The sequence below is a fragment of the Diabrotica virgifera genome, chromosome 4, assembly GCF_917563875.1.
Source record: "Diabrotica virgifera virgifera chromosome 4, PGI_DIABVI_V3a".
Classification (NCBI taxonomy): Eukaryota; Metazoa; Arthropoda; class Insecta; order Coleoptera; family Chrysomelidae; genus Diabrotica; species Diabrotica virgifera.
The window spans coordinates 222,873,480-222,889,423 of NC_065446.1; the positions used below are offsets into that span (position 1 = coordinate 222,873,480).

A 15,944-nucleotide genomic window follows, 5' to 3' on the forward strand; every position below is an offset into this window, starting at 1 on the left:
CTTTGGTTGGGAGCGGTAACCTAACTTTTAGAAGAAGCCTTTTTTTTCAGCCGATTGGCCCGACACCACTTCGACTTCAGGGTTGGCTCCCTGCACAACAGCGCGGTAGTTCTCGTACCTAGACAGAACTAGGTACGGGATCCTCTTGATTTTCTCAACTCTCTGACCTTAGGGGCCGGGGCTGCAAGATGTATTCTAAATAACTACACCTTGCAGTGTCGAGGCACAGTGTTTTAAACTGTACCCATTCCTAACGGAGGCACAGAGAGTATCCCGTAGCGGGCTCACGTCGAGCCCGCTATTGCTTATTCTGCTTTCCAACCCTTGTTTGCAATGTCTCAGAAAATTCAATGAAATCAAACTTCCTGAGTTTCACCACATCCAAGAGGTTGGCTTTTGCCTCTGCTTCCACGTCTTCGCGTCTAGCGAGAGCGAGCGCTCTAGTGTTGCTGTGCTTACATTCACAGCCGTACTAAGAAGTACGTTACACCAAAGCACTTCCCTCTCCTCGACTTGTTGCGCTGCTACTGCTGCTCGTCCGCACTCTGCACGTCTTGTCTCTTCGGCGGCTACCGAGAGACTCAAAGTTACTTACTGAGATTTTTTCTCTACGATCGACTACTTACGTGACAGAAGTGAGTGCCACTGCTCGCGGGTTGATATAAAATAATAGGAACATTAGTCAAAAAAGGATCCATACTAAAACGCTGGCTTTATAAAGGACACAATAAAAGGAAATTTGTCTGGCATAATGCAGTCAGCATCATTTTAAACAGTTGCATATTTTTTATCTTGAAAAAAAAAAGCAAAAAATTCTTCACAACCAAAAACATGCACCTTGTTTCAATGTCAGCTGTCTCTCCTTCCCAAAAAAGCATGGATGGATATCAGTTTTAAAAATGATGTATTTGAAACAAAACTAAAACATACGTAATCGATTGGATGTTTTTTTAATAAATCGATCGCAGTGAAAATTGTATATCTACACTATATTTTATACAGTATGTTTAAATGCAACTTCGTGCAAAATAATGGTCTTTTTTTTGTTCGTCCTGAAAATTTTTTATTAAACATTGTTAGTAGTAATGTTCTGATATCCGTTCTTTGAGTGTGATCAAATTGGGATAGCAAATTATAAATTTATTTTTACTGTTCATAATGAATAATATTCATTTACCCTTATCACTCAAAATGTTACAATATAATACAAAAAATTTATAATATAATAACTTATCATAATCTCTTAAAACTTAAATATTAATAACATGAGTTGAACTTGCACTGTCGCGTCGCACGTAAATACTGACATTGTTAAAGCACGGCTGTTTATACTATTGTAACAATAAAATGAGCGATTCGTATTTATATTCGACTTTATTAATTTATTTATAACAAGTTTACTTTTCAAACTCTAGCTTAAATTAATAGTGCAGTCACTGAAGGTTTTCACCTCCCGATTTCGTTGAACCTCCATCGATTTTCATGAAAACTGGTGAGTAATCAGAGGATACCTGAAGGAACAAAGGTGACATGATGCCAACTTGCGCTTTTACCCTGGGGGTGGATGCCACCCCTTCTCAAGGGTGAAAATTATTTTATTAAAAATAATACCATAAGTCGATAGAGGGACAAATTATAAGCAAAATTTGTTATATAAAGTCATTAAAATAAATCAACACTTTTTGAGTTATTAAAGACCAAAGATTTCATTTTTTCGTAAAAAAGTGCATGTTTTAAATCGGTTTCTCACGTATAAATCAAAAATTATAAGCTTTTACAAAAAAGTTATTATTACTGAAATTGAAGATAATAAAAAATTTATTACATTCCTCACATAAAGAACTAAACCAATGTTAGTTCAAAGTGAGTTATTGGCAATTGAATGTGTATTTTTTTCGACGAGAACTCAAATCTAAGTATTCAAGCTTAAATAACGGGAAAACCATGCAATGTATAAAATATTCCTGCTAAATATTTGCCAAAGTAATTTGCTAAAGTAATTAAGAATACCTATCAAATGAGCTCCAGAACAAGGTAATAGCGTCAAAATTAAGCAAGTTATAATGAAAATAAAAGAACCGTTTCGAATTTTTTAGGAAAAAGTGAAAAATAAAACATACGCCATTTCCACAAAAATTAAAATTTATAGTAGGTAATCCTTACAAAAACTTCTTTATATTAGCATAAGTAATGTTTTCGATAACCTTGACCGGTTTAGAATGCATATTTTTGAAAAAAAGATATAATTTAAACAAAATCATAATTTTTAAAATTATTGTAATTCTCATATTCTTTTGATAATAACTCCAAAAATATTTAATATACGTAAAAAATTATATACAATCCAATTTTAGTTTTTTCTGTGCCAAATATTTTACCTGTTTTACTATTTCTATAGGGTAAAAAATAACCGAGATAGAAACGTTTAAATCTTAAATTTTGCTGTGGGAACCATGCAACCGGGGTCACTTAACCTTTTTTTTTTAAAGTAAGGGGATTAAAAGATTAGGTTCAAAGTTTTTAAATAGAAATTGGAATTAGCTTTCAAACAGTTTTTAGATGAACCTGATATCGTAAACAAGAACTGAGTTATTAAAAAAAAAACAATAACATTTTTTGGAAAATTTTTTAAAAGATAAATGTTGAAAAGTTTTGGAGCATAAATTTTAACGCTATCAACATGTTCGGGGACTCATTTAATAGATATTTTTAAGTACTTTGACAAATGTTTAATAAGTTTATGTTATAAAATGCATCAGTTTCCCGTTATTTTAGCTTGAATACTTACAGTTTTTTACTCGCCGAAAAAAATATACATTCAATTACCTATAACCCACTTTTAGTTAAGATTAAAAGGTTTTTGTAGTAAGGGGTATATTTAATTTTTTATTAGCTTCAATTTTAATAATAATAACTTTTTTGTAAAAACTTACACTTTTTTAGTTATTGATGAAAAATTGGTTCAAAATATGCATTTTTCTCAAGAAAAATTAAAATCTTTGATCTTTAATAACTCAAAAAGTTTTGATTTATTTTAATAACTTTAAATAACAAATTTTGCTTGAAATTTGTCCCTCTATCGAATTATGGGGTTATTTTTAATAAAATAATTTTCACCCCCGAGAAGGGGTGGCATCCACCCCCAGGGTAAAAGCGCAAGTTGGCACCATGTCACCTTTGTTCCTCGAGATATCCTCTAACCACTAACCAATTTTCATCCAAATCGATAGAGGTTCAACGAAATCGGAAGTAATAGCTCATATCCACCTTTAGTGACTCCACTATAACTGTATTTACAAAACTCGTGTCGTTATATACTCTAGCTGTTATTTCTGGAACGTTCTGTTCATCTGTAGTTATGATTACGACATTCGATTAGTTGCACGTCCTCCTCGCCGCTGTATCGCGTCTTATCTCGAAACATCGATATTGTTCTCCCTGTGTGGAGATGGGACCTGTTATACGAGAGACGGTCAAAACTTTTTGTTATACTGCTCCCCTCTTAAGATCTGAGCGTCCCGATCAGCAACTCTAGATGAAGGCCCAGGATGGCGGAATCTACAGAACTCTCCAGCTCTGCATACACCCTTCAAGAAGAAATAACAGTCTACTGTCTTTGAAGGGTACGACATCTTAAGGTTAATGCAACACACAGTAATTCGTACGCCGGTTTCTCTGAAGATCACTTCAAGCATGCTTCTCACAATCTTCCAATCCAGATTTTCTACTGCATGGCCTATTTTTGGCAAAGCCAAATTTTTGATGTTGTAATTACACACGATTTTCTTCATATTAGTTAGAGCACGCCATATGTTCTCGTAGCTTGGGGTGTCCGTATAAGACTTCCTGGTCACCATATATAGCAAAGATCGAGGACCATCTTTCAATCGCAGTATCCTTTCAATTTTAGGCCGCTGATTTCTTAACTCGTCCAGGCGGCCGAACTTTATATTGAATACGGACGAGTTTCCTTTAGTCATCTCGAGGTCTTGGGCAACGCAGTGGCTAGAGAGGCTGAAACCTCTTTACTCTGGGTATAGAGATTTTTGAAGAGAAGAACTGAATAAAGATGGGTAAAATAAATGATAAGAGATTTAAGACGACAAGAAGAGGGGCTTAGCTCAGGAGAAAAAAAAAATTAAAAGGGCAGAGAGACACTAAATCTCAAGTGAGTATTCGGGCTAGCTTCAATATACCGAATATTGGCTTTGGAGATATGAGAAGAAAATTTGGTAATGAAATGATAGTAACTAGGAAGAAAATGAGACTGTTAATACAAAAATGGAAGGAAAATAGATCAGAATGCTAGAGATAAAATAATATCGAGTTACAACAAAGAAAGAAGAAGAAAAAAGGGCGCCAACTCGAACGAACAACTCGGCTCTCAGAACCAAGAAGTTGGACAGGTTCGAGATTTTGAAGTAACGAACAACGGGAACTCTATGACACTGGTTACAACCACCTGAAATACAAAATACTAAATACTGATCTTGTCTTGCTATGTTATATGCTGGTAATACAGACTGAAATAAAACACCAACCTTAATACATACAAATATATTAATAACAAATGTTAAATACTAACAATTTACATATAACGCAACGTGATAACAGTGATAGTGGATGGGGAAAAGATCAAATAGGACCGCAAAGGCCACTTAACAAGCAATTATCCACTATCACTGGCCAAGCAAAGGTATTAAAATCAAAATCCAAAGCAAAAGTCCGTCAGAATAGCACTAAGTCCTTACAACTAAAAAGTTAGTAATTATTTCCTAAATTGAACTACGCTAGAGTGAGATCCACAACAAGAACGCTACGGTTACCAAAAATAATAAAGATCTCACCTAGCAAAAACACTAATAAGTAAATATATAATGAGTTATATAAATGAGTGATATAAATGAGTTGTATAAATGAGTTGGTCAGTTACTCTTTATATACAATGTAAAAACCTACAAGACATATTCCCTATTTGAAATCTGCGACAAACCTTTAACGACCCCTTCCCTATCATATTTTTAAGCTACAATTATTATTTATAATGATTATTGAACAAGACCTAATTTTATTTATTGGAAACTACTACTTATATTAAATCAAAAAAAAACCAACGACCTAAAACCCTATCTATCAAGAAATATGTACCTAGTTTACCTCAATTGTATGCATACAAGAAGTTTACAGTGCAAGTAACTATAGAGTACCCAAAATATGTAAATGATAAGATTAAACAACTTATCTTAACCACAAGTCCTATTTAAAAAGGTCCAGATAGGAATGAATTTCCTCTTGGCACGGCAAAAACTAGTGGGCTGCTGTGGTGATAAATCCAATCCTGGATGTTGTGAAATAGGTACTATCCAATCCAATCAAAAGTAACTCTAGGGGTAACCCATACCCTAGCTGCTTACAATAACTGGCACATATTTATATGATGGCACATTAAATGATGATACAATCTATATAAATTGACTAGGCTAAGTGTCTATGTGACAAGTAGCTACGGGACGGAATCTAAAATAAATTTTATCAATTTAATTACATTATTTATAACACTATGTGTAGACAGCACAGCGTCACTGCACTGGAAACCAAAACAAAAAAACTCAGGTTAGGTATACATATGTCATGTCAAACTGAAACTAATTCAAATCCTCAAATCAGACATGGCAGGGACATGCGCATGACATGTCTGATATTCGTTAAAACTTTTTTATATTATTACCTCAAAAAAACCTAGAGCAAAAAGTCTAATGAGAAATTGGAATTTAACTTTAGCACTAAAACATATGGCCTTGACTGTTCCTTTGCAAATGGAAATTAATATCCTTACCGTAATATAACTTATAATGTGACATTTAAATTATTTCTTAACTGAAATTAATATCTACAGATAACGAACGAGATATCTAGGATGGTGAATTTGATTTTATAATGAAGAAATAAAGAGAAATATATCAATATACTCACTTGAGCAAAGCAACACATCGGCGGTATTATAACCTTTTTCCTTTCTTGTAAATAAGTCTCCAGATATAACTACTGCTTGATTTTTATTAGTATGGGTTATTGGCTGATGTTCGAGGTCTTTTAGTTATATATTTTCCCAATTTTGCCCAAACTCCGTCACCTAAGTAATGACGATGTGTTGCCTCTTTGTGAGTTCGTGACCAACTAAACTAGAAATCGACAATCATCGATTTTCTTTCTATTGGCGCGCCTGTGCACCGAAAAATCGTAGTTGGATCTTCGCGGGCGTCACCCAAGGATTTTGTAGAGGGGTATATTTTAATCCAATTTTAATTAAAGTAATTTAATTAGTAGCGTGATCGCTACATTCTCCCTCTTCTCCAGCAAAAAAAAAGGAAAACTCTACAAGTTTCCTTTTTTTTTATTTTCCAAAACTAACTGACGCTAGGCGAACCTGAGGATGGACACGGTAAAGGAGAAACGTTGTGGTATAAAACCATAATTTTGGTAGGCTCAACAGCCATACTATTTGCTGAGGAGACAGAACAAAAATCAGGACGAAGTCATACAGACAGTATAGAGGCCACGCGAGATATCTTTAATGGTACTTGCAGAAAGTATAGAACATAGAAGGGATGTGTAACTAACCGACATACGTAACTGACTGACATAAGTTATTCAACAAGATAATTTACTTTAATTTAGTAAAACCAAAGATAGAGAAAAACAAATAATTACGTGTTAATCACTAACATTCTAAATATAATTATACAACCTTATAGAGTAAGTTAACTCTTAACACTACTTACTATCTACATTCTCAAGTGTTAGTAAACCCATGATTAAAACTAAATTACAGGTGTGTATTAACAACCCTTAACACAATATAACTAAGAACCATAAACAACAATTAACCTAAACGCATCCTATTAACTTTACCCAACATTGACACTAGAGCGAACAAATTCTATTAATCACCCCAGAATTCAATGAGGGACTAATTCATTAGGACCAGTTAAAACTACATTACTACAAACCTAAACATATATGATATGGTTCCGGATATCAACATCTAAAACTCAAGGTAAAAGATAATCCATAACGTCTACTTGCTTTCGTAGCGATAGGAAGACACAATCTAGGTAAAGATACTAGCAAGCGCACTATACGCATAGTATAGGGTATGCTAAAAGGTAAAGATACTGGCAAGCCCGCATCTACTCGTGGTAGAGGGTATGCACAAAAGGTAAAAGGTAATAAAAATCCTAACTGTAATACCTAAACTGTACTATTGACGTGGTCCAATTCTTTACTCACGACAAGCACAGAGAAGGACAGATTCTTAGGACTTTATAATAATCAAGATAAAGATAAGATATACATTCAATCAAGATATAGATAAGAGATAAACTCATCAAGGTAAAGGTACGAGATAAACTCAAACTAAAGGTAAAGATAAACTCACTTCAGGTAAAGGTAAAGATAAACTCACATCTACCTTTTCATATTTAAGGCAGAAGAACATCTACTAACATAATGCTCAGTAGGGAGACAAATAAGGTAACTCACATACTCACAGTCACTAATCCAAGCAAGTGGTAGACACAGGTAACCAAACTTACGGTAATAAGATATGTTAAAACTCAAATCATTTAAAAGATAACAGCATAGGAGATGACAACCAAGTTAAACAGACTGACTTACTGCTGAATATCAGAACGATCCAATTCTACATGACACATTCTAATTTCAACCTAAGAGATACTCTAGGAACAACTTATAGATATTAATATATTTTTGAGCCAAGTGAAGTGCCCAAGTCCAGGGTGATCAGTCCTGAACCCACGCTAAACCCTGACACAGTAAGTAAGTGAATGCATAAGCTTTATGGCCATGGTCCACGAGCTCATGCAACCGTCAATCAAAGAAAATATTATAGAAACGGTTTCCTAACTATCCCTATAAATATCTATTTAACTCAGAATTCAAGATGGGGAAAATTCCCATTATCCATCCTGCACTCCTATGATATATAGTTTGGACTTTCAAGAGACAACCAACAGCAAAATGAACAAGTCCATAAACTAATATATTAACCAACATTAAGATAAGATAATATAAGATAAAATAAGGTAAAAGGCATAACAACAGATGTTAACCAGGTAAACAAAATAGATAAACAGATCATAAATAACAAACTGGCCCTTACAATTTAATCTTCATCTGAAGATGAACCATCTGAATTGTCAGACAAGTTATGTGGACCTACAGTCTTATCCTCAAGTAAATCTTTGACATGAAACCTTCCTAGTTTCCTGCCGGTGGAAGTTTCCTTCAACTCATAAATCAAAGGGGAGATAACCTTAATAACAGTGCAAGGTATGTATTTTTGACACAACTTGGCAGATTGGAAATTCACTTTATCTGACTTGACAAAATTTTTCTTCAGAACGGAATCTCCGACTCTGAACGATAAGGCTCGCTTTCTCAGGTCATAACGGCACTTATTTCTGTCATAAGATGCTTTCAAACGTTTGCGAACATCCACATATATGTCAGGAAGATGCTGAATATCTTCTAAGCGGTGTAACTTATCTGATATTGCAGGAAAATTAGTGGCATTTTCTGAGATTTTACCAAAATAATCACCAGAAAGAGGAACATGACGACCAAACATTAAGTATGATGGAGGACATTTGGTTATTTCGTGAGAAGAAGTCCTGATAGCTTGTACTATAGAGTGGATATGAGTATCCCAAGCTCTCTGATCAGGAAATGAATATGATCTTAAAGCAGTAACGATAGATTTGTTTACTCTTTCAGTATGATTAATTTGAGGATGATAGTTCGCATTGTACCAGATCTTTTGTACATTATATTTGGACATGAGATCACGAAAAGCCTTGGCTGTGAACTGGGGTCCATTATCGCAAGACACGATCTGTGGAACACCATAAATTAGGAAAACTTCATTCTCTAGATACTTGATAATGGCTGAAGTAGTTGCTTTAGACATAGTATGCACCAAAGGAAATTTTGTAAAGTAATCAACAACTACTAAGGCATATTGAGCACCTTTATAAGACCTAGGATAAGGACCAATAAGATCCAAAGATATAAGTTGGAATGGAAAATCAATCCGTCGATAATTACCCATTAAACCTGGTTGGGGAAGATTTGTCGACTTACACGTAGCACAAATTTTGCATCGGGCGAGATAGCTACGAATAGTCTGACGCATCTTCGGCCAGTAATACAGTTCAGATATACGACAGTAAGTTTTGTAGAAGCCAAAATGAGCTGCAGTAGGATGGTCATGAAAAGTGGCCAAAACCTCTGCTCTATTTGCTGTTGGAACGACTATCTTCCATTCCGACATTCCAGTAAGGGCATCCATAGAACTTAACACATGTTTATACAACACACCATGCTCAACTTTAAAATCAGGAAATTTACCTGGAACATTCTGGACATCATACAACATTTTTCGATACCAGTCATCTGGTTGTAAAGTAGATAAATCTAACAAGTTAATATCAAAAGTTCTCGATAGTGCATCAGCGACTACTACACCTGCAGCTTTACGATGAACAATTTTATAATCATATTGTGCCAATTTTAAAATCCACCTAGCCAAACGAGGAGATGGGTTCTTCATACTCTGTAACCACACCAAACTACTATGGTCAGTTATGACCGTAAACGAACGACCTTCCAGAAAATATCTGAAATGCTCAATACCAGTAATTATAGCTAACAACTCTTTTTCGGTTGTAGTATAATTTTTCTGGGCTTTGTTTAATTTCCTGCTTGTATAGGCTATAGGGTGTTCCTCTCCATCGACAATTTGATAGAGTACACCACCAGATGCTGTGTTTGAACAATCAGTCATCAAATAGAAAGGCTTAGTGAAATCTGGGGCTACCATAACTGGGGAGTTGGTGAGAGCCTCCTTGATTTTAATGAAAGCTTCATTAGCTTCAGGAGTCCACACCATGTTTTGTCCCTTTTTCCTATTTTGAAGCAAATCAGTAATAGGGGACAACAAGGTAGAATAAGACTTAACAAACTTTTTATAGTAACCCACCATTCCTAACAATCGACGAACCTGGGTGGTATTCTTAGGCACAGGAAAATCACGAATAGCTGACACTTTGTCAGGGTCAGTATGTAGGCCGTGAGAATCAACAACATATCCTAAAAACTTAATAGAATCACGACAAAAGCTGCTTTTATCTAAGTTAATAGTCAAATTTGCATCTTTGAGACGCTGAAACAACTGTTGCAATACAGAGATATGAGTGTCGAAATCAGGAGTAATGACTAGAATATCATCAAGATAATATTGACAATAGGGATCTAAAGCAGGACCTATTACCAAATCCATTAATCTACACATAGTCTGGGGAGCAGACACCAGACCAAAAGGCATTGTAGTAAACTGGTACAATCCTTTGCCACTTACTGCAAAAGCCGTAAGTTTCTTACTCTCTTCGCTTAATGGGATCTGTAGAAATGCCTTCTTTAAGTCGATGGATGAAATGTATTTAACATTTTGTAGCTTGGTGAGGATGATATCTATACGAGCTATAGGATAGGCATCCCTATTCATCGTAATGCTGTTAAGTTTACGTCCGTCAAAACAGACACGAAAAGTCCCATCCTTCTTCTTTGTCATCCATAAGGGACTACAAAAGCTAGACGAGCTCTGCTCGATAATACCAAGCTTAAGCATTTCCTCCACCTCCTTAACTAAGCTCTCATGCCAGGCTTGAGGCAATGGATACTGGTATTGTCTGAAGGGCTTAGACGAACCCACATCAATGTGATGTTCGATGAGATGAGTTCTGCCTAACTGATTCTTCGAAGAGATAGAAGAGAAGGATCTGATGACATTATTCAACTGCTCTAACTCCTGAGCATTAAGTCTACTCATATCTTTACCTGCATCAACGCAAGAGATATTAAAAGAAGAGACAGATAACGAAAATTCAGAAAAATTCAATTCACTATTAAAAGTTTTCAGAAAATCCATCCCTAGGATAACTGAATTCTTAACAGAAGGTATAACAAAAAATGTAATCATCCTTTTACATGAACTAACAGAAATCTCAGTTGTAAACTGACCTAAGATTGGTTGGACCTGACCATCAGCTGTAGTCACTTGCAAACCCTCATCCATTCCTATCTTAACATTAGAATTCTGAAGAAATTCCAGACCTAAAGAACCTAAAATAGAGATATTGGACCCTGTGTCCAGTAAAGCTAAACAAGAATGTCCTAAGATAGATATTTCAAGGTATGGACGATTATCCTTGTTTTTTCTAACTAATAATGAATTAATGTCAATATCAATGAGGGAAGATAAGGGATTACTTGGAGAAACTACAGAAGAATCACAAAGGACATGGTCAACTAACGTCCTCTTTTCGGTTGGTATCTGCCGTTCCGTGGTCTTTTGTCTTTCGGTGGAGGTTGGGATGTTTGGGTGGTTGAGGCATGGGCCTCCTGACTCGAGAAACTGCTTCCTGGGTTTTGAGGATTTTCTAGGGTATTCCCTGTATTTTGATGAGGAGTGGGAGCCAGGGGAGACGACCCACTCCTTCTGTCGTTTCCCGAACAGAATTCGCACTCAAACTTACGGACTCCTTGATGTCCACAACCATAGCAAAACAACCCTCTCGGTTCAGAACAGTCAAAATACCCATGTCCTGGCTGACGACAATTCCAACAGGTAATTCTGGAGTTAAAAGTGGAGACATTACCCGACCGGGAATAATTTGGCCTACCAGAATAGGAAGATTCGTTATTTCTAATGTTTGACCGACTAGGGACACTAGATATAGGTTCAGAAGACCATGACAAAACTTCTTCTAACCTCTTACATTTTTCTGTAAGGTCAGCAATCGAGAGAATGTCAGTGAGTGCCAGACTTGGATGATAAGACGGCAACAAATTTTTCCTAATAATTCTTACTATATGGGACTCAGAAAGAGGGACTTCCAAACGTTTACACAAACTGACAACTTCATTGATGAAGATGGTGACTTTCTCCTGGGGAGCTTGTTTCCGGGATTTAATTTCGTCTAATAAGTTGTCTTCATAGTTGTAAGGAAGAAAATCAGACTTAAGTTTGGCAACTAACTCTTGCCATGAAGTAAAACTACCTCGATTATTGAGGTACCAAGTAAAGGCTGAATCCTTAAAAAGATCACCTGCTGATGAAAAGCACTCATCTTCACTGTTCCCACGCGCTAGACGCAGACATTCTATTTTCTCTAAGAAACTAACAACATTTTCATTCGAACCACCAGAAAAATGTACACCCCATTTATGAATTGGAGCTGACTTAAAGAAAGGAAATGAATTAACCGAAACACTAGGGTTATGAGGAGTGGAGTGAGCCTGTGGAGTTACTTTAAACTCAAGTTCTCCTTCCAGATTAAGTATCTTGAAGTTAAGAGACTTCTTGATGGCATCCTCTTCCTCGGTTACTGACTCTAACAAATGAACCCTACCTGAAACATGACCTAAACGGGAAGTCAAGCGACCATATAAAACATCACTATGGGAGCCAACAAAAGAGCTAATTTGGGTCTTCAAATCTGCAAGGGTAGCTTCTATTTCACGGACCTCATCACTAAAATTTATTTGGAAAGCTGACAGAACAGCATGACTCCGATTTGCTGAAGCTTGCTTTAACGCACCTGTCAAAACGATAACTTTAGCCCTATCAGTAGTTAGCGATGGATCAGCTAACTGACGAATTTTCAACTCGTAATCCAATTCAGGGGTTGACAGATGTTCTGCCTTAAAAGATGCCATTACACACCACTGGGAAGTAAACACGAGAATGAGATAAAATGTAAGTAGGTAAAGTTTAACTTACTCTCTGTCCTCAAGTTAATGTTCTGAGTCGATACCTATACCAGCAATGTTTATTTGTTTGGTCCAGTCGTGAAATCCGATGAAATGTACTGCTACACTCCCGATAAACCTAAAATTGAATAATACTTTTAATTCAAGGTAGTGATTCACTATTAATGCTACTCCGGACTTGTAAACATCGATGAGATTGTTAAATTCAAGATATTTAAATTTTTAATTTTAATTTAATTTATTATTAATACCAAAATAGTTCTTTAACCAATCAAAACAAAGCGATTTATTCAGTCAACACAGTATACTATAGCAAAACAAGTTTATACAAGATATAGATATAAGATAATGTCCCAAAAAAAAACAACAAGTTGAAGTACAAAACTCAACGTCAAAGTGAAAATCTACCAAACCCAATCACTGAAATCACCAAGATAAAAACCAAAAATTAAAGAAAATATTTTTAAAGCCAAAAATGTAAAAGAAGCCACACGTTGGGTCTAGCCAATTGAAACCTCTTTACTCTGGGTATAGAGATTTTTGAAGAGAACAACTGAATAAAGATGGGTAAAATAAATGATAAGAGATTTAAGACGACAAGAAGAGGGGCTTAGCTCAGGAGAAAAAAAAAATTAAAAGGGCAGAGAGACACTAAATCTCAAGTGAGTATTCGGGCTAGCTTCAATATACCGAATATTGGCTTTGGAGATATGAGAAGAAAATTTGGTAATGAAATGATAGTAACTAGGAAGAAAATGAGACTGTTAATACAAAAATGGAAGGAAAATAGATCAGAATGCTAGAGATAAAATAATATCGAGTTACAACAAAGAAAGAAGAAGAAAAAAGGGCGCCAACTCGAACGAACAACTCGGCTCTCAGAACCAAGAAGTTGGACAGGTTCGAGATTTTGAAGTAACGAACAACGGGAACTCTATGACACTGGTTACAACCACCTGAAATACAAAATACTAAATACTGATCTTGTCTTGCTATGTTATATGCTGGTAATACAGACTGAAATAAAACACCAACCTTAATACATACAAATATATTAATAACAAATGTTAAATACTAACAATTTACATATAACGCAACGTGATAACAGTGATAGTGGATGGGGAAAAGATCAAATAGGACCGCAAAGGCCACTTAACAAGCAATTATCCACTATCACTGGCCAAGCAAAGGTATTAAAATCAAAATCCAAAGCAAAAGTCCGTCAGAATAGCACTAAGTCCTTACAACTAAAAAGTTAGTAATTATTTCCTAAATTGAACTACGCTAGAGTGAGATCCACAACAAGAACGCTACGGTTACCAAAAATAATAAAGATCTCACCTAGCAAAAACACTAATAAGTAAATATATAATGAGTTATATAAATGAGTGATATAAATGAGTTGTATAAATGAGTTGGTCAGTTACTCTTTATATACAATGTAAAAACCTACAAGACATATTCCCTATTTGAAATCTGCGACAAACCTTTAACGACCCCTTCCCTATCAAATTTTTAAGCTACAATTATTATTTATAATGATTATTGAACAAGACCTAATTTTATTTATTGGAAACTACTACTTATATTAAATCAAAAAAAAACCAACGACCTAAAACCCTATCTATCAAGAAATATGTACCTAGTTTACCTCAATTGTATGCATACAAGAAGTTTACAGTGCAAGTAACTATAGAGTACCCAAAATATGTAAATGATAAGATTAAACAACTTATCTTAACCACAAGTCCTATTTAAAAAGGTCCAGATAGGAATGAATTTCCTCTTGGCACGGCAAAAACTAGTGGGCTGCTGTGGTGATAAATCCAATCCTGGATGTTGTGAAATAGGTACTATCCAATCCAATCAAAAGTAACTCTAGGGGTAACCCATACCCTAGCTGCTTACAATAACTGGCACATATTTATATGATGGCACATTAAATGATGATACAATCTATATAAATTGACTAGGCTAAGTGTCTATGTGACAAGTAGCTACGGGACGGAATCTAAAATAAATTTTATCAATTTAATTACATTATTTATAACACTATGTGTAGACAGCACAGCGTCACTGCACTGGAAACCAAAACAAAAAAACTCAGGTTAGGTATACATATGTCATGTCAAACTGAAACTAATTCAAATCCTCAAATCAGACATGGCAGGGACATGCGCATGACATGTCTGATATTCGTTAAAACTTTTTTATATTATTACCTCAAAAAAACCTAGAGCAAAAAGTCTAATGAGAAATTGGAATTTAACTTTAGCACTAAAACATATGGCCTTGACTGTTCCTTTGCAAATGGAAATTAATATCCTTACCGTAATATAACTTATAATGTGACATTTAAATTATTTCTTAACTGAAATTAATATCTACAGATAACGAACGAGATATCTAGGATGGTGAATTTGATTTTATAATGAAGAAATAAAGAGAAATATATCAATATACTCACTTGAGCAAAGCAACACATCGGCGGTATTATAACCTTTTTCCTTTCTTGTAAATAAGTCTCCAGATATAACTACTGCTTGATTTTTATTAGTATGGGTTATTGGCTGATGTTCGAGGTCTTTTAGTTATATATTTTCCCAATTTTGCCCAAACTCCGTCACCTAAGTAATGACGATGTGTTGCCTCTTTGTGAGTTCGTGACCAACTAAACTAGAAATCGACAATCATCGATTTTCTTTCTATTGGCGCGCCTGTGCACCGAAAAATCGTAGTTGGATCTTCGCGGGCGTCACCCAAGGATTTTGTAGAGGGGTATATTTTAATCCAATTTTAATTAAAGTAATTTAATTAGTAGCGTGATCGCTACAAGGCGTCTTCTGGAACACAAAACAGATCTTGCTGAACTTCTGTTGTCACACCGAATCTAGCACTCTTTCTCTCTGCGTAATTTGACATAAATTCCTTAAAACTTGGCTGTGATGCATCTTTCATCTCCTGTTGGAGGACTAGGTCTTCTTCTGTTTCCTTTGAGCCAGCATATTATCGTGCAAGACGATTTATGTGAATAACTTTTGGTTTGCCATTTGGCAACTTTTTAATTCTATATATTACGTCATTTATTTTCT

At 35.3% G+C, this 15,944-nt stretch overlaps 1 protein-coding gene across 1 annotated transcript; it reads right to left on the reverse strand.

The window, feature by feature from the left end:
- Nucleotides 1-11,387: 11,387 nt before the first annotated feature.
- Nucleotides 11,388-15,679, reverse strand: LOC126884089 (uncharacterized). The gene is made up of 2 exons (XM_050649876.1): nt 15,320-15,679; nt 11,388-14,863 (listed from the first exon to the last, which is right to left on the reverse strand). Exon 2 carries the CDS (start codon nt 12,796-12,798, stop codon nt 11,389-11,391), a length of 1,410 nt encoding a protein of 469 aa, XP_050505833.1. The 5' UTR covers nt 12,799-14,863; nt 15,320-15,679; the 3' UTR covers nt 11,388.
- Nucleotides 15,680-15,944: the final 265 nt, after the last annotated feature.